The 19,889-nt window shown below is 44.1% G+C and overlaps 2 protein-coding genes across 2 annotated transcripts in view; one reads left to right on the forward strand and one right to left on the reverse strand.

Annotated features, from left to right (window-relative positions):
* Positions 1-281: 281 nt before the first annotated feature.
* The window catches only part of si:dkey-24l11.2 (uncharacterized protein LOC100034462 homolog), a 24,750-nt gene continuing 5,142 nt past the window's right edge, over positions 282-19,889 (forward strand). Inside the window, exons 1-10 of the mRNA XM_063197721.1 lie at positions 282-452; positions 1,405-1,850; positions 2,061-2,350; positions 2,609-2,828; positions 3,689-3,748; positions 3,957-4,009; positions 12,150-12,294; positions 18,329-18,723; positions 19,384-19,500; positions 19,795-19,889. The exon at positions 19,795-19,889 is cut by the window's right edge and continues 17 nt beyond it. Of these exons, the coding sequence (XP_063053791.1) occupies positions 1,407-1,850; positions 2,061-2,350; positions 2,609-2,828; positions 3,689-3,748; positions 3,957-4,009; positions 12,150-12,294; positions 18,329-18,723; positions 19,384-19,500; positions 19,795-19,889 (1,819 nt within the window). The 5' untranslated portion in view covers positions 282-452; positions 1,405-1,406. The remainder of the gene's footprint in view (positions 453-1,404; positions 1,851-2,060; positions 2,351-2,608; positions 2,829-3,688; positions 3,749-3,956; positions 4,010-12,149; positions 12,295-18,328; positions 18,724-19,383; positions 19,501-19,794) is intronic.
* Positions 7,867-10,317, reverse strand: LOC134446989 (uncharacterized). The gene is made up of 2 exons (XM_063196275.1): positions 9,711-10,317; positions 7,867-8,581 (listed from the first exon to the last, which is right to left on the reverse strand). Exons 1-2 carry the CDS (start codon positions 10,203-10,205, stop codon positions 8,174-8,176), a joined length of 903 nt encoding a protein of 300 aa, XP_063052345.1. The 5' UTR covers positions 10,206-10,317; the 3' UTR covers positions 7,867-8,173.

Consider the following 19,889-nt stretch of genomic DNA (forward strand, 5'->3'; position numbering starts at 1 on the left):
TATAGCCTACACTACCAGGTAGGTTAATGAAATATTTACAAGCCCCGCACACTTCTAAATTATGGAACAGCGAACGAGATACAGGTGTTCAGGATGAAACGGTAAACAACATTACCCAATACTGCCGTCAATTTCAAGCATGTAGAAGTCGTTATCATGGCTACAATACAAGCACTCTCTGCTGGATGTTTATGTAAAGAAAAACATGCACTCCCAAACAGCAGAGGGCGAAAAAGCCCCGAGTAATGATGGTAACATAAGAAAAATCAATAAACTGTGGTCGAAGCACACACTGAGGCTATGTAGGAATTCTGCTTGTAACTGCGCCTTGTAAATAGTTCATTTCTATCGTGATTTTCTGTATTCAACTTATTACAGTTTGAACTTTTAAAAGACTCTCCAAGCAAAAGTAGCCTACGTGGGCCATCAGGACTATTCCATAGCAATCCACAGTGAGTTGTCATTCCAGTCTCGTGTGGGTATGGCTGCTACTGCTAAAAACAACTTGCTGGTGCAGACGATTTTCAGTGTTCATCGTCCAAACTACCCTGATTCCTGCCATATCTAGATGTTAAATAATGTGACCACGTTCTGTTGTACCCAGCCCGAAGTTATATATGTAAGACTTAACCATGGGTGCACTGTAAAAATGGCAACAGGGTTATTTCTATAAGGAAGTGGACAACCACATCACAATCACATTTCAGTAAAACACAGATGGAAAGTCACCCACATGAAGTCCATGAAATCCGGTTAGCCACGTGTTTTCAGCTGACTGGTGCAACCACAAACATCATTTTTAGCGTCTGAATGTAGCCTACAGATCTGACATGCAGGCTCATGAAGACGTCATTGACTATGCAGCTTATCAATGGCCCATTAAATAAAATAAATAAATAAATAAATAAAAGCAGCAATTCTAACTTAGTTGTAACTTAAGTACTATCTCCAGGAGTAAGTGCACAGTACCGGTAGTTATTTACGGTTCAGATGCGCTGTGTAAGTTCTGTAGGCCTACCTAACAAGCTCTGTGACAGGGAGAGGGCAGCAGAGTTCCACAAGTCACACGAATCTGACAGGCTCATGATGCAGGTCATAGACATTACTCAAAATAATCATAAATGACCAACACAAAACCATTCATCCCACTGTACGATTAACTGTTAATGCTATAACTAGTGTCTACTGGCCAGAATATAAAAGTTGCCAATTGGCTTCATGCTTGTTAGTAGATCAGCTGCTGTACGAATCAGTCCATTCCCATACAACAATCATCACATGAAATCTGAGACTGAAAAGTAGTACCACTTTGTCGAATCTGTGAGGTCATACATGTCTAGTGTGTAGTTTCAGGATATTTGTTGATGTATTGGTTTGCTTTTATCATGGTTGGGTGTTTTTCAGGTATGGATGCTGGCGAGCAAGGACCCGCACTTTCCGCCCAGGCAGAGAAGGAGAACATAGGACTTGCAGCCCCCTCCTCGCAACCTCATCATCCACACCCAGCAGCAGCAGCCCCCCAGGGCCAGGCCAGGCCACTGTGCCGATTCTACTCCCAGGGCAGGCACTGCCACTGGGGCAAGAGGTGCCGCTTCCTGCACCAGAGGAGCCAGGCAGATGAGGCCAAGCAGGCGCTGAGTACCCTGGAGAACAAGCCCCCCATTGGGGCAGACAGCCAGCCAGAGCAGGGCCAGGGTCCAGGAGAACCGCAGCCTGTGGCCTCTGGAGCACAGGACTCAGCTGCTAGACAAGAGACGTGCCAGGCCTTAGGTGCCTTCAGGTCTGGTCAGTCGAGGGAGCAGCTGCAGCATAAGCAACCACAACAGCAACAACATCAACGCCATCATCATGTACGTGGATCACCTACTGTCAGTGGTTTGCTACTGTGTAGGCTGCTGTGCCTAGTTGTCTTTGTCCATTTGCACCATGCTTCCTCCACACAGTTAATATGTGTTTTCTTGCTTTTTATTGTTTATAGCCAGACACTGCACAGCACTTTGGTCAGTTCACGCTGTTTTTTAAATGTGCCTTGTAAATTAAATTTCACTTTCTATCAGCAGCAGCTGCCACAACATGGTAAGCAGCAGCAGCAGCAGCATCAACACAATCAGGAGAAACCGCAGCAGCAGCAGCAGCATCAGCAGCATCAGCAGCATCCAAGACCGCCACCGCCACGTCAGCAACCAAACAGGAAGCCATGCCGCTACTTCCTCTCCGGCTACTGTGCCATGGAGGACAGGTGCCGCTTTGCCCACCCAGACCGCTTCCCGCCAGTCACAGACCAGCACCCACTGCCACCACCACCCTCCACCGAGACCAACAATGTCGGGGCAAACCATGTCAGACCGAGGTAGGACTGGGTGATACGGCAAAAACAAAGAAATCCTTTTTTTTTCGGAATTGATTGTTAATGATACACGACATTTAGTAGGTCATTTATTTCAGCATTGTCCATTAACGTTACAGTTGTTTGAGTGATTTTGTCCCCTATATTTGGGTCAGTGTGTACAATTGTCAGATCACTCTGGAACTTCACTTCAATGAACTTCTGCTCTGTCCAGTCCTATCCAATTGTCAGATCACTCAATCAATGAACATCTGTGTCCAGTCCTAGGCCCAGGGTCCCTGTGGGCCGTCCCCAGCCCCCGGGGCAGCAGCAGGAGGTGAAGCTGAGCGAGCTGACGGAGGACCTGGCTACACAGCTGCGCTCCACAGAGCTCCAGCAGCTCACCAAGCGCTTCCCCAGGGAGAAGCTCATCGTGCAGGAGAGGGAGGACGGCCAGGTCACTTACTACCGGGCCACCGTACAGCCCACAGACCCCGACTGGGTAAAGGACACACACACGCACGCACGCACGCACGCACGCACACACACACCGTACAGCCCACAGATCCCGACTGGGTAAAGGACACACACACACACACACACACACACACACACACACACACACACACACACACACACCGTACAGGTCTCCAACCCCAACTAGGTAAAGGAGGCGCACACACACACACACACGCACACACACACACACACAGAGTACAGGTCACTCAACTTGGAAAAGGATGCACGCACATACGCACGCATACACACACACAAACAACAGCCCACCAATCCCGACTGGGTAAAGTGTGTGCTTGCGCATGCACACACACACACACACACACACACACACACACACCCCGAGTGTTTATGGTACGTGCATGCACTCTGTGTTGTGAAACATAGTGCACTACCATGTCTGGTTTATTGCCCCTTGGTTGAACTAGCGCCTATTTGACTGTGTGTGTGACTACGTTGCCCCGCTGTTGAACTAGGGCTTGTTTGACTGTATGAGAGTGACAGTTCATTCAGCGGTCACTGGTGGAATATGTTGTTCCAAGCATTAGCCACAAGGTCGCCCTGAGCACACTATTATAGAGTCATTAACAGAATCAATTAAGTCAGTGGTTAAGATGGCAGTAGCTTCATATGTTAATACAAGGTTTGAGGGGATTTGGGGGATATAGTAACTCCTGCCAGTCGCAAGCTACGGCATAGGTATAGTTTCCCAACTAATTGCAATAAATTTGATTTCAATCTCATTCAGAAGCACAATATTTTTGGGATTGAAATATTGATAGCTGTTTTTTTTCAGTCCCTGCTGCATACAAGTTACTGGAAATGAGCTGTTATGTTTCTTTGCAGCCTTTCGATCTGAAGGATTTGGACATCATGGTTTGCTTTCCCGACAATTATCCGCAAGAGGTACGTCAATAAATACCAAAACACCATCTTTGTCTGCAAGAGAAGATATGATGATGTAGTATGCCAGTAACTCAGTTTGTCTTTCTGAACAACCTGAGCACATGCATTTAGTACATCTAATGTGGCCCTAATATAGTCTTAGGTGCCATACATCAATGGGCTTTTCAAGTTCTTATTACTTCATTGGGCTTGTATTGTGCTGTTTCAGGTGTTTACAATAGAAGTCCCACTGGACCAAGACCTGCCTTCTGTCATGGGAAGGTGAGAGCAGAAAATACTGCAGATCATGATACACAATGCCAACATAGTACTGCCACAGTACAGTAGCTCTATGGTGATCATGATTACAATGCCAACATAGTACTGCCACAGTACAGTAGCTCTATGACGATTCTCACTCATCAAGGTCCTGTTATCCAAAGAGTTTTGTTTTACAGTAGTTTTGTTTTACAGCAACTTGTCACATGTAGAATATTATTTCCTTTATGCGTTCTCCATGCCCTGATCACGTATGAATGAATGAATGAATGATGAATGATTTTATTTAGTCTATTAGATGTAAAAACATTGTATAGAAACAGTAATCATACATTGCAAGGAATAGACAGGGATATACAGTAACAGTACACAAAAAAGACTTATTTCCATTGTGGTCCCTATTGTGGTATAGATTATGTTTCCTCCCATGCCCTTACCAGCAGGGCTCTAAATTAACTTTTTTTCATCATTAGCCAATTTGGTTTGTAGATTACTAGCCAATCATACACTCCTTACCAGTCAAAAGTGGTTGGTTAGTTGACTCTTCTACCAGCCAACCCGAATTTTCACCACCACAGTGAAAATAGTATGCGGGTGGGATGGTATGCGGTTGTTAATTTAGAGCCTTGCTTATCAACTATAGAATACAATTTCCGTTATTTGTGTCCCTCATGCCCTGTGCTTATGGAATATGCTTTCGGTGGTCAGGCGCTTATTGAATATGCTTTCGGTGGGGGCGATGTGGCGCAGCACGCTAAGCCCCCCACATGTGGGCATACATTGCCCACGGGGACCCCAGTTCGAATCCGGCCGGGGTCATCTCCTGGCCCTGCCCCATCTCGTTCTCCCAATCGTTTCCCGTCTACTCTCATACTGTCCTGTGATAATAAAGGCAGAAAAGCCCCCAGAAAATACTTAAAAAAAGAAAAGGAATATGCTTTTGGTGGTCAGGCACTTATGGAATATGCTTTCTAGGGGTGTAAATCACAGCGTCCATGACGATACAATTCATTATCGATATCTTATTATATGGTGTGACGTCATCGGTCGAATGCTCCATTCATTTCAACGGGGCTCCCCAACGTTCGCACGTCTGTTATTTTTCGATAACGGACGGGTTGGTCTATAACAGACCGCTGTCAATGGCAACAAGACTTTTCACTGCTAAAGCGACTTTTCAACAAGACTCTAATCAACTGCTGTGATAGACAACACCTGTTGTCCTGGCTACCGAGCTGTTAGCGGTGTTCCACAACGGCACTGTTTTATTTTGCCAGGGGCTGTTCACTCACGGAACTTGCTACTAGCCACAACTGGCTAACCCTAACCACGGGACAGTGCAAAATGAATGGGTGTCAATGGAGTTTTTTACCATTATAATTTTTGTGATTTTTTATAATTTTTTGTCCTGAAATATTAATATTAAGTTCGAAGCTAGAAATAATAAGACCCCATTTGAGTAGCGTTTCGATTATTTTGCGGCACTACATTATTATATACTCAGTCACAAAGCTCAATTTTTATGGGGCCAAACCCATAAACATTAGCACGATGCTAGCGAGTACAGGTTGAAATCTTCTAACCTGCTGTAAAACTACACACCTGAACGATTTGTCAATACAGCCTATTGTTAAACAACAGTCATAGTGCTTACCAGGAATGTTTTGTTGATAATATTTGTGACTGGAAATGGCCGTAGCAATGTATTTAGCATGGGTTCCCCTTTCCATTCCATACATTTTCCCACATGAAGGACTGGCCTACGCTCGTTACTGCAGTATGCATGCAAAGCTAACTGGCTACAATGGGAACCAATGAGACTGAGCCTTCTCCCTGTGTTCTAATTTCTCTGGTTTTGCGCAGCAACAATCTTAACATTAAGGTGCTGTTTCCACGTAGCCGGGTATTTTAGTAAGCGCACCTGTTTTGGCCATTTGTTTCCACGTAGCCGGAGGTTTCGTGAGCACCTGCGGATATTTAAAAAAACGCAGTAGAGATGATATTTTGCAACTGGATTTTTTTTATCCGCATATTTTTTTATCCGCAGAGATAACGTCATTAACCCACATACCCTAAACATGGCGGACGACCAAGCTTTACCCTGTGTATTGTTTACCTGGCTTTTGTCCTTATGTGCAATTCTTGAGTTAAATTTGGCCGTCTTGCATTATTTAATTGCAACGGGAGCACAGCATGCCACTCCGCTTTATCACATGCTGTCAACAACTGGTCAGCGTCAACAATTACGCCAGAGGCCGAGGCGCAAATTCTGGGTCAGACCGGGTCGCACCAGCCAGTGGTGGGACAATTTTGAAGCAGGTATTGTCGTCGATTCGGAGTGGAAAGAAAACTTCCGAATGTCCAGGTCATCTCTGGTGGACCTCGCGGACATGCTGCGACCCTACATAACGGGGACTCCAACAGTAATGCGCTCTCCAGTCGGCGTGTTGAAAAAGGTAGCCTGCACACTTTATTACCTAAGTGACGAAGGCAGACTGAGGAAGACAGCAAACTCGTTTGGCTTGTCTCGTACAAGCGTCTCAAGAATTGTTCGACAGGTGTGTGAAGCCATAACCCTTCATCTTGGCCCGAGATATATTCGTCTCCCAGAAACCGATGCAGAGGCAGAGGAACTGGTAACCAACTTTCTACGTGCGCACGGGATGCCACAGTGCTTTGGAGCCGTTGACGGTACTCACATTGAAATTAGACGCCCGGCATTCCACTCAACGGACTTCATAAATAGAAAGGGCAAATACACTCTGAATGTGCAGGCTGCTTGCAATTATAAACAAGAGTTCATGGATGTGGTCATAAAGTGGCCAGGGAGTGTGCACGATGCGCGTGTATTCACCAATTCTGAGCTGAATGCCAAATTCAAGAACGGCCAGATACCCGAACTAAGAAAGAGAATAGTTTTGGATGAAGAGCCCATTCCAATTTGTTTGCTCGCAGACCCTGCGTACCCAATACTTCCTTATTTGATAAAGGAGTATGCAAACGGTGGCTGTAATGCCCATGAACAGTACTTTGGTATGTCCCTGTGTCGAGGCCGGATGGTAATTGAATGCGCTTTTGGTCGTTTGAAGGCGCGCTTCGGAGCGCTTCGCAGGGCAATGGACATAAACTTGGTCGATTTGCCTAAAGTAATTTATAGCTGTTTTGTTCTGCACAATTATTGCGAATCTCGCAAAGACCGGGTTGCAGAGAATATGGTGATGCAAAGCGTACAGCTAGAGAGGGAAAGTCAGCCCACCACAAGGACGCACTACGAAACTGCGTCTGCAGCTGCTGAAGGGAAGAGAGTCAGGGACGTGCTGGCGAAATATCTGGACCCCTAGTCCTACAAGTTGCATAGAAATTAGATTGGACCTGTGCAGGTTGCTTTTTTATTTTATTTTTTACTCCAAGTCAAATCCAGACCGCAGTTTTAGTGCTGTACGTGCGTAATGCATAGGCCTAACGTCTATTTACGAATTAGGCAAATATTATTTTCAAGAAATGTCATTCATTCATTACTTCTTGCTAAATGGTCTAGCCTATACTCCTTTCTGATCCAGTATCAGTCCATGAGTTGATGTTTTATTTCTTTTTTTGCTCTATACTTCATTCCTCTGTTCTTTAAGCAGTTTGGTAACAAGACATGTCATGATAGTGCACATTAGGCCTACAGCATGTATATTTCTGTTTTCCATGTTAAAACGTTTGAAAGATGACATACTATTAAGCCTCGTTATGTCCATTTATTTATTTCATTCTGTATATTTAATAAACACATTGACAAAAGTGAGCGAAGGCCTATGCCAACCTTTGTTTTCCATTCAAATTCATAACAGAAGTGTGACAACTTATTTCCACTTCTAGGTTATACTTTGCATTACGGCTATTCATTCCATCTATTCATTTCTCTGTTTTTGCACACAAACAAAAGTTCAACTCAATGTAATTCCATTCAAATTAATGTAACAGCAGTGTGACAACTTATTCCCACTTCTAGGTTAAACCTTTGTATTACGGCCATCTATTAATTCCTAGGCTTAGTGGTTTATACATCAACAATAAACAGAAATAACAGTGCATTCAGCAAGTGCAACAGGCCATAGCCTGTATTAATAGACTATGCATACTGTAGCCTATATTTCTAAGTAAACTAGGCCTATATCAAATTCAAACTAGGTCGATATCATCAGAATTCAAGGACCGCACATAAGAGAAATGTGATCCTGTTGACATTGAAGGTGTTGAGTGGGGTGGTGTGTGTGGTTGCATATGTAAAGTGGGTGGTGTTTGGAAGTATGAGGTATGAGGGAAGTGTGCAATGGTTGGTGATCGCAAATGGGTACGCATGGGATGTTGCATGGGAGGTGGCATAGCTTGTCTCAGGAGAGAAAACCCTTCTGTGATTGAAGAGGTGAGCTGGCCAATGTTGGCAGATATTTTATTCATGCAGTCCATATTGGCAGACTGTGTCTTCTCCATCAGATTGACCATTCGTCTCTTCAGCTCCATGTCCTCGTCATTGTTTTCGGGGCATCTCCTTTTTAGCTTGTCATGTTTGTAACCTTTCAGTTTTGCCTGTAACACACACACACACACACACACACACACACACACACACACACACACACACACACACACACACACACACACACACACACACAGAGTGAGACCATAAATCATAACAATGGTTGTGGAACAGGTCAAATGCAATGTAGGCCAAGGCCTATGTGAAGAGTTCAGGTGCAAACCCCCCTAAGTGCCTTTTCAGAAATATTTCATAATTCATTTTTATGTAGGCCTAATACAAATCTATCAAAATTGTATATATTTTTAAATTGTATTCCTGTTATTTAAATATGTAGGCTATATTTATTATCAAGTACATGATTGTAAACCAAATCAACAACGGGGTTCCCTAAAATATACAGAAGTGCAGGTCTTCAGAACTGGAGGGGGTTTTGCATCTGAACTCTTCATGTGAAAAAGTTGTTAACACAGGTTCGCTTAAACCACCAGTCCAGTAGCCTAAGTGCGATGTTTGCGCATATTGCCTAGTGAGTCCAAAAGTGTTTAACGGTGTGCGCAGTGTTTCTCAACCCCCAGGGGTGCCGCGGAAACTGACCTAAATAAATAAATGATGCACCTAGGCCTACACATTCTAAATTAATATGCTTAGTTAGTGGAAACCTTCATAACGCACAAATAAAGGCCACATTTAGGTCTCCCCATGGCCCACATGCCTGAGATAAAGCTGCAACTTCAAAAGTAGGTGTGACGTCTCCAACTTGAACTTGAGTGGTATCAACGCGATGCAATTTACGGCTTGTTGGTTTGGAGTGCCTTAAGATTTTTCATGAATCTAAAAATGTTGATTGACAGTAGGCTAACACACACACACACACACACACACACACACACACACACACACACACACACACACACACTAGACCTGGCCTGTAGCCTACGCGCGCGCACCCACAACAATAGGCTTACAATAACGTCAACGCAAGAAACACACAGAGGCTAGGCTGAACTCATAATCTCGATAGCCTCTGGGTTTGCATATAGGGCCTAGTGTGGGAACACCTGAAAGTGTCGTCTACGGACCTATTCGGATAATTCAGTTGTTTGTGCCCACCAACCAGAAGGTAAAAGTCTGCCTGTCAGGTGTAGGCCTATCGATAGGCGTAGGAGGTTATCTTACCTGCAGCAAATTCCGTCGCTGATGGACATTGGCTTCTGCCTCGGATGTGTCGTCCTCTTGACCCGATGTCTCCACCACATCACTCACGGCAGCATTTATGTCACTGGACTCAAGACCCATTTCAATACTCTGTGTTGCCGGCGAGCCTCCCCATATTTCATGGCATAACTCATAAAAAAACAACACCACTCGCCCATGACCACTCTTCCTCCCGGAATTAACCGCATCCCGATACTTCGCCCTGATGGCTTTCAATTTCGTGATGATAATTTGCTTGTTCATGCTGTCCTTAGGGTGTGGGAATTCTTTCCCCATCCTCGCGGCCTCCTCTTCTCCTGGATATTTCTCCAGAAATACCTGCAATATGTCTGGGTATTTTGAGTGCACTGTCTCCCAGTCAGTGCCCTCTTCAGTTTTTTCGCATTTGTATTGCAGTGTCACTGACAGCAGCAATTCCACTTCGTCATCAGTCCACATAAATGAATTTTTCGCCATCTTTCCTGATGATGATCCGCGAGACTGACCGTTATTAGCCTACCTTTTAACAATGCCTTTATCTATTTTGCCGCCTAGTGAGTCTCGCGCCTGGAATGGAATCCCGCCATTGTGTTTATTAGGCCAATTATTATTATTATTAGGCTATTATTATTATTATTATTATTATTATTATTATTTATAATGTTATGGGTTATATTATTATTTCATTATTCATTTTATTAGGCCTATTTATTATTAGCCTGTAAGGCCGACAATAGGCAGGCTATTTGGCCTGTTATTAGGCTCTATGCCCCTGCAGCGTTGACCAAACGTAAACACACACACATAAACCTACGATAACCTTTTGGTGCGTAAAAAAAAAAAAAAACCTGCGAATCTCCAAGCGGAGAAAAAAATATCTGGCTTTAAAATATCCGGAGACGTGGAAACAGGACCGTGAAAATGACAACGGTTGAAAAAAATATCCGCATTAAAAAATATCCGGCTGCGTGGAAACAGCACCTAAATAGGCCTAAAGAAATGTAGCCTGGCGAGAAGCCAGACCTTAATACTTCTGACTCGTCAGGCTAAAAGAAATGTCCCCGCCATGTGTGAATCATTTAAGTATATCCATATAATAAGCGGGTTAACTTTCGGCGAGTCGGTCGCTTTGTGAAAGTTCCGCTCCGCGTCGGGATCTAAAGATTCTCTCTGTCGTGCTGCTATTCCACGGTAGCGACCTTCTCGCCGAACGTTAACCCTTACTTATTATATGGTGCGACGTCATCGGTCGAATGCTCCATTCATTTCAACGGGGCTCCCCAACGTTCGCACGTCTGTTATTTTTCGATAACGGACGGGTTGGTCTATAACAGACCGCTGTCAATGGCAACAAGACTTTTCACTGCTAAAGCGACTTTTCAACAAGACTCTAATCAGCTGCTGTGATAGACAACACCTGTGGTCCTGGCTACCTAGCTGTTGCCTAGCGGTGTTCGGCACTGTTTTGTTTTGCGCAGCAACAATCTTTTGACATTAAAAACTATAATAGACTTAACATTAAATAGGCCTAAAGAAATGTCCCCGCCATGTGTGAATCATTTAAGTATATCCATATAATAAGCGGGTTAACTTTCGGCGAGTCGGTCGCTTTGTGGAATAGCAGCACTTCAGAACTACTAAAGATTCTCTCTGTCGTGCTGCTATTCCACGGTAGCGACCTTCTCGCCGAACGTTAACCCTTACTTATTATTCGATGTGATTCGATTCAATTATTTTCCATACTTAAGAATGCCCCACGATACGATACAATACGATACAATACGATTCGATTCGATTCGAGACTTTTTTCCAATTACTTTTCCACTTCTATTTTGTTATGGAGCCAGGGCATTGGGAAGGGGCTCAGCGATTCGATTATTTTCGATACTAGAGAATGCTCCACGACACGATGCGATTTGATTCAATCCTCAGATTATAGCGATATATCGATACATTTCGATCATTATTTACAACCCTAATTTAAGGCACGTGCAGCAGGCGTCCACAGAGTGGTTGCAGGCCAAGCACGCCACCAACCAGCTGATGGGGAAAATTTTCACCAACATTTGGCCGGTTTGCGGGTGTTAATTTAGAGCCCTTCTTATCACCTATGGAGCACAAATTTCATTATGCGTGTTCCTCATGCCCCGGTCAGGCACTTTTATTGAATATGCTTTCGGTTGTCAGGCACTTATGGAATATGCAGAGGCCCTGCCGTGGCCAACCGGTAGGTCGTCTACCATTGGGCTGACCCGGGTTTGAATCCCAATCCGTGTCCTTTGCCGGCCCTTCCCCGTCTCTCTCTCTCTCCACTCACTTCCTGTCACCACCTTCACTGTCCTGTCAAATAAAGCCGTAAAAGACCCAAAAAAAATGCTTTCGGTGGTCAGGCATTTATGGAATCTGCTTTTCCCTGGTCAGGCATGTGCAGCAGGCGTCCACAGAGTGGCTCCAGGCCAAGCACGCCACCAACCAGCTGATGGGGAAAGTGGAGCTGCTCTTCAGGCCCTTTCTACGCTGGCTGGACCGCAGCATGGAGAGGCTCTTCACCGAGGGGGCCAGGAAGGTACGCACGCACGCACGCACGCACGCACGCACGCACGCACGCACACACGCACGCACGCACGCACGCACGAATACACGCAGTGACTAATGTATTGGGTATCATCTGAAGGGAAATTTTGTCTGCTTTCATGTGGTGGCAAAATGGGGCAAAATGTAAGGCATTTTTGATTTAAAAAATAAACATTAAATGTTAAATAACACTGATTCTTGAAAGTTTAGCAAAAACATGTCCCTGCAGTAAAATATTAATTCTGTTGAAAATCAACTAAATTTTCACAAACAAAATGAACCCAGGTAATAGCCAAGGGGTCTGTCACACGAATACACAGTTGTTTGAAATATTTAAGTGTAATTTTATTACTTTTCATGGCTATAAACCTGTCCACACCCTGTAAAAACGCCTGTCCCAAGGACTGGCATCATCATTTCAATTGACTTAAAATACAAAAATCACTAACAGAATTGAACAATATCACCATGATGTGGAAGACCATATTAAAGTGGTTCTACAGATGTGCACATAGTGGATGTAAAACAATATTTACTATTATTTACTGATTGCTCAAAATGTGTCCAGCATATTGGTCACCACCGTCAGATTTTTTCTAAAAGACAATAAAATCAGGTATGCACAAGGTCCTTTTCATTACTGAGGACCCCTTTTCAAACCTTTAGCTCTACTGTCTACTTCACCATCACTGAAGCTCCTGTAAGTTTATTATTTTGTCCTCAATTTGTTAATTTGTTTGGACACTGGTACTGTCCCAACCATAAACTGTCAACACCGTCGGGGGTTTTAATAGTATTGTATTACATTAATGTTAATAAATATATTTTTTTTCAGAAAAGGTATGAAGCACCCAAGAAACAGAGCGAAAATGAAATGGCTAATGTGAACAAACAATGCATAATATTTAAAAGAGTGTTTTTTTGTCTCACACCGTCAGATGTCACCACCGTCAGATTTTGTTCTGCTCATCATGTTGTTCCATATTTTACTAAATTGTGCTGGTTAATGAAACATTACTAGGCATGTTAGTAATAATTGTGATCCAAAATGATACTCTAGCCACCACTGAGGTGCATTTGGAGGTTTTTTTGTCAGAAAACCTGACGGTGGTGACATCTGATGGAGTTCACCAAAAAACACATGTTTTACGTGTTTTTGACATGTTTTAAGAATATGCATGCAATAAGTATCTACATGAATTGTTAAAGTAATTCACTTTAATACAGTAAACATGTGTTTTTACTTCTAATTCTGTCTGCCGCTGTTGACAAAACAAGAAAGAGCCCATTTTATGAAAAATGTTAAACATGGGGAGCTTGGCCAATGCATTCACTGCACAGCCAAGACCTACATCTATGATAATACACATCTATATTTTGGATTTGAACAACTTAAAAGCTGTTTTTACCACATTTTCAACAACCAGTGGCTTACTTCCTAGATAATCTAGCTAATGAAGTAAAAACACATGCTCATACTGTGCACACACAAAAATAAAGTGTTTATGCAAGATGCCATTGACTTGAGAGGGCTATTTATTTTGCTAAATGCAGGTACTAATTTGGCCACTTTCACCACTCTCAGATTACTGTCACCACCGTCAGTTCTTAAGTCACCACCGTAAGAAGGAGTTTTGGACATTTTAAAGGAATGTACTTACAACATTTTCCTTAGGAGTTGTTGAAATATCAAAGTAATAGCCAATCTAAGCCTACACGAATATTTGTGAAATTACAAAAAAATTGTTTGTTGTATTTAGGCGTTAAGTAAGCATCGTATGACGGTACATATTTTAAAATTAGAACACATGAAACAGTATTAAAATAGAACAAAAGTGAATTTTCAACATTTAAAGGCATATGTGTGAACCAAAAAATACACATAATCACTTAAAAACTCCAGATACATATGCAACCAAATCAATACAATTCTAATAACTTTTAATTGTGTCTGACGGTGTTGACAAAAAACAAGGTATGATCGGAGAAAAGCCTGATTTCTGAAAAAAATACATAATGGGGAGATTGGCCTTGTGCATTTCTGAAAAGCCAAGACCTTAGTCTACGAGGATATACCATATAATTTTGTAATTCACTTTGTTTTATTCTGTCAACATTACAACCTGTTTTAGCCACTTTCTCAAGAATCAGTGATAAACACTTCATGGCTCATGAGGCAGGCCTTCCCATGGTCTAAAATCAAAATAATCATATATCTTTGCAAGCGTGGAGCAACTTCTCTTTGTGGGTGCCGTAAAAGTAAATGGACGTCCGCTACTGTTCTTGTGTGCGCCAATGTCAAGCCCTGACACACACACATACACACGACCACACACACAGACACACGCACTCACACACTCTCACACACACACACACACACACACACACACACACACACACACACACACACACGATCACACACACACACACGATCGCACACACACACACACACAGACACACGCACTCACACACTCTCACACACACACTCTCTCTGTCACCCAGTGCAGTAAGCATGAAGGGACCCATGACCAAGGTCGGCAGGTAGATAAGCATGTGTCTGTTCTGCTGCTACGGGTCCTACTCCTGTCAAGTTCATCCATCGGGCAGTGCGAACTCTATGATGACATAACATTGTCCCACAGACCCTCAGAAATGTGTGCTTTTCCCCTGAAATGGATTTGTACCAACACTCTAAAATGGGTAACAAAAAAAGCAGGATGCCAAGGCACTCTTCTAGGATAAAACCGCTTTAATGTAAAGGCTAGTTCATGGTTCAACTCGAAGAATTAAAATTACTGCCAACATGTTTTGGGCAGCTATTACGTCTTCATCGGGGCAAGAAATGAACCAAGCAGTATTGCAGTACTGCAAGATAGTCAGACCACCTAATCAATCAGCAGATTGAATCCAAGATTGACTACTCCTGCAGAGCTGCAAGGCCAATACAAAGAACACTTGAAAGTTGCCTATGGCAATCTTAAAAGTCTTAAATGGTCTAAAATAGGTATATGAACCGAATACATTTTGGAGACCAACACTTCCAAGATGGCCAACTTTCTTTTGCTGTCATAACTTAATTTCTAAGTAATGGTGTTGAAGGCAAGGGGGGGGGTGTCAAGTTGATTCAGAGTTTACCTATCAGGGTTCATCCATAGGCCAGCATGAACTGTCCCTCGATTATACAACTCTGTCGCAGAAACAAGACAGTAGGGGTTTGTTTGCCTTGCCCTGATCCACTGCCTGCATGATGTGCTGTACGTGCTGCACAAATTCCCTTAAAAAATGAACCATGGTTATTCATGGTTTTCCTGTTTTTTGGGGCATGGTTCGTGACTATGGTTTAACCAAGGTTTGACTATGGTTCAAAGATTACAGGTCGATTTGTTCGATGGCCGTTTCGTTAGCGGATGTTTCTTTCACCATAAAGACGTTTCCTTCAACCCATCCAGACGTTTCATTCAGACCATGCAGATGTTTCGTTCAACTGAGCAGTTGTTTCGTTCAGGCTACCTGTTCTTATGAGCTTTTGTACCATTTATGTTATTATTCATTATTATAAAATGTCAATCAGCTCTACTGGTCAGTCTCCATGAATATAGGTGCAGACTGTCTCCACTGTTTCCCCCTCAATAGAGACTGGCACCATTGGTGGGCTGGTCCTTCTGAAGTCAACCACCACCTCCTTTGTTTTGGTGGCATTCTGCTGCAACTGATTGTTCCGACACCATCTGACGAAGTTCTCTACCAGCTTCTTCTGCATTTGGCAGGTTTTAATGTTGTAACTGAAGTCGGAGGTGTATAGGGTGAACAACACCCGGGAGAGCACCATTCCTTGTGGCACATCAGTGTTGTTGACTACTGTTTGAGATGTGTGGTTGCCTAGCCTGACAAACTGGGGCCTTCCAGTGAAGTAGTCCCATATCCAGGTCACCAGTCCTGTTTCCACTCCAATCTGCAGCAGTTTGTCTTTCAGCACGAGTGGCTGGATGGTGTTGAAGGCACTCGATAAATAAAAAAACATTAATCTCACATCGCTGTCTCTTAAATAAACTGTACTTATGGTACAGTGGTACTTTTTTTCTGAAAAAATGGGTTTTTTTTTTCGACTTTATTTCAATAGGACAGTGTGAGAGGTGGAAAGGAAGCGAATTGGGAGAGAGACGGGGAGGGGTCTGCAAAGGACCCGTTGTGGTCGATGTGTAAAGCCATAGAAGTTTGACGAGGTGAAGGTGAAGGTGTTTAGGGTGTCACGGTAGTGATGTGTGCAAGTGCAAATTAATTGAGCAAATCAAAGTGCGGTATTCCATTCAGTCGTAGAGGCATTCGACGATGGCGAAGACGAGCAATGCCCTGCAAATACGCTGACAGAAGTTTACCTGTCGAGTTCATCCATCGGGCAGTGTGAACTGTCCCTCGATGGCGTAATGGTGTCGCAGCAGAGAAGAGCAGTTTTGTGTGCTTTCCCCCGACCCACACGGCCTGCCCCCCGATTCACCCCTGTTGCCTGCTGCGTAGCTCGTAGCCCGGCCGATGACCCCGCACAGGAGTCATGCAGAGGACACGGGGGCGCCATGTGCACCCGCTGCCGAACTCTGAGGCGGTTTGGGACTTTTTGGGACGGCTCTGTCAACTGTGATCTCTGAACTAGACATTTAATGTAAAAAAACCCCAAAAAAACAACAGCATAACATTTCTATATAGACAATAGGACATTGACACATTAAAGGTGTACTGTGTATTTTTTTAGCAGTTTATTTCCAGAATTCATGCTGCCCATTCACAAATGTTACCTTTTTCATGAATACTGACCACCACCGTCAAATTCTAAGTATTCATTACGACTGGGAAAATGGCACTTTTCATACATGATGTGGTGGATTTTCTCCATGAGATCTCCAAAAGATCAAATTTGGCAATAGGCTGTATAGCAGTGGCAATGGCAATGTGCAGTATAGTTGTAATACCTACTCTGGCCACCATCCTGCACAGTGCACCTTTTAAGTCTATCAAAATTAAAGTCATATCGAACACTGTGTTGACTTGTCATGGTCTGTTGCTTGATAGCCAAGTGCCTGGCGAGCATTTGGTAGTGAACATGTACTGTAATTCTGGTCCCTGTTAGAACCAAACAAACAAAAGTTGAATACCGTGGCTTTAATATACAGTGTTACAGGTGCTAATTGGAACTGCCCCTTCTCCAGCCACCCTACTATTTCTCTCCTTCCCCCTACTTTACTATGTGTATTCCTTCTTTCCCCCATTCCAACTGATGTTCTGCATGTCTCCCCACCCTTCTCGTGCTGTCATTTCCTCTTTCTCTCTATGTCCTCCCCCCTTCTTCTCTCTTTCTTTACCATTCCTTCTTCCTTGTTTCCTCCCCCGTTCCACTGTACTGGTTATTCCTTCTATCCAAGGAAGCTACCGCACACTGTTCACATTTGCATGGTTTACTGCAACGTTTCGGGCTACTGACCTTCAAGCAATTAAAATGTAGACCGAAATGTTGAAGTAAACCATGCAAATGTGAACAGTTTGCGGGAGCTGTCTCTGCCTTAACGTTGGTGATCCAGTGGTTCCACTCCTACGCACCTGACCAAGGAGGTGTGAAAGAATTCTTCACTTAGTATTTCTTCTATCCCCCATATTCCTTCTATCCCCTACTGACTGCATTGCACTGCGTATCTCTCTCCACAGCTGAAGAAGGATGTTTCCTCCCTCCTTCTCTCCATTTCCTCCCCTTTCCTCCCCCATTTCCTCCCCCCTTCTTCTCTCTTTCTTCATCATTCCTTCTCCATTGTTTCCTCCCCCATACTGTACTGGGTATTCCTTCTATCCAATCCAAAAAGTCAGCGAATGCGCATACATCAGTAGTACAGGTGCTGGATCAAACATAAGACAACTGAAAGGAAAATAAAGGTCCGCAACACTGTTTGATGCTCCCAAAAATGTAATGGCACGACGTTTCGAACTCTCAGTCCAACCTATCCCCCTACTGACTGCTCTCCACTGCGTATCTCTCTCCACAGCTGAAGAAGGATGTGGAGGCGGAGAGAGCCGGCATCCAGTTCGTGCCTTACGAGCAGCTCCAGGCGGCCGTGTTAAAGCAGGACCCCCAGTTCTCGTCCACATCCGGCCCAGACGCCTCCCCAGACTCCCCCACCGCCTCAGAGCAAGGGGGGCTGGAGGACAGAGACCAGGCTGGAGCAGGGAGCGACGATGATGAAGAGGAAGATGAGGATGAAGAGGACGAAGAGGATGAGGATGAGGAGGAGGATGAGGAGGGCAACAGTCGGAAGGTGGAGAACGTGAAGAGCGGCGAGCGGAGGAAGGGGACGGAGGTGAAGCTCCTGGGGCTGAGGCTGGGGGAGGGGACGGCCACCGTGGTGGCACGACAGCTCACCGTCTCACTGCAGTGCAGCAGGTAGGATATACTGTATACTGTACTGTACTGTACACACACACACACACACACACACACACACACACACACACACACACACACACACACTCACACACACACACACACACAAAGAATTAAACAAATTGTAATTTCATTGATTTTTGCCAGATTGTCTGTGTATTCACAGTAGAAGTAACTTTTGGGGGCTGTTGCTCATTGGCCTCTTAGGTGTCGAACCATGGAAATCTTTAATCAAGAACTATATGAAGTTCTTGAGTCGTGCGTTACTATATGCGACCTTGCCTCTTCCACTTGTGCTTGTCTCCTCGTCCCGCCTCCTGGCCCCTCCTCCGTGGACAAAACGATAAAGTTTCCCAGCTGTCAGCCTTACCACAGCAACTTTTGAGGGACTGTTTTTCATTCACCATCCCAATTGCAAATGAGAAAAAGACTCTACAATTGAGCTTTTGCAAGATATTGAAATATAATGCTGTTGTCAGTGATGTCATCATGACATATTACTTCCTGGTACGAGGACACAAGCACAAGTGCAGGAGGCAAGGTCGCATATTGGAACGTACCCCTTGTCTCTCTGGGTACAGGTGTAGTGTTATTGTTTTTGTCAGATTGTCTATATGTTGGCATTAGAGCTATAGTAAGCCCTTGTGTCTCTGGCTGCAGGTGTAAGGTGGCGTCGGACCTGACTCTGAGCGGGCGGCTGGCGTGTACTGCCCAGTGTGAGAAGTGTGGAGCGGGCATCAGCGCTGCCTTCAGACCCAGCATGCTGCACGCCTACAGGTCAGCTGCTCACATGAAAATCTGATGTGCAATCATTATACCTGTTTAGGTCATGGCATAGCAATCATTATACCTGTTTAGACCATGGAATAGCAATCATTATACCTGTTTAGACCATGGAATAGCAATCATTATACCTGTTTAGACCATGGAATAGCTATTGGTTTTTTTGTAATACAATTATGAATTATGAAATTGTGACGTGTAATTACACACATTACAGAACTGTGAATGGCAAACATAGATGCATTGAAAAGTGCATTGGTTTGATATGAGTGGTAACCTTCTCCACAGTGATGTGCTGGGCTATCTGGACCTCAATGGGGTGGTGCCTGTGGACCTGGTGCTGCAGGAGGCGGAGCTGGCTGTGGGATGCCTCAACTGCAATC

This window comes from Engraulis encrasicolus, chromosome 4 (assembly GCF_034702125.1).
Source record: "Engraulis encrasicolus isolate BLACKSEA-1 chromosome 4, IST_EnEncr_1.0, whole genome shotgun sequence".
NCBI lineage: Eukaryota > Metazoa > Chordata > Actinopteri > Clupeiformes > Engraulidae > Engraulis > Engraulis encrasicolus.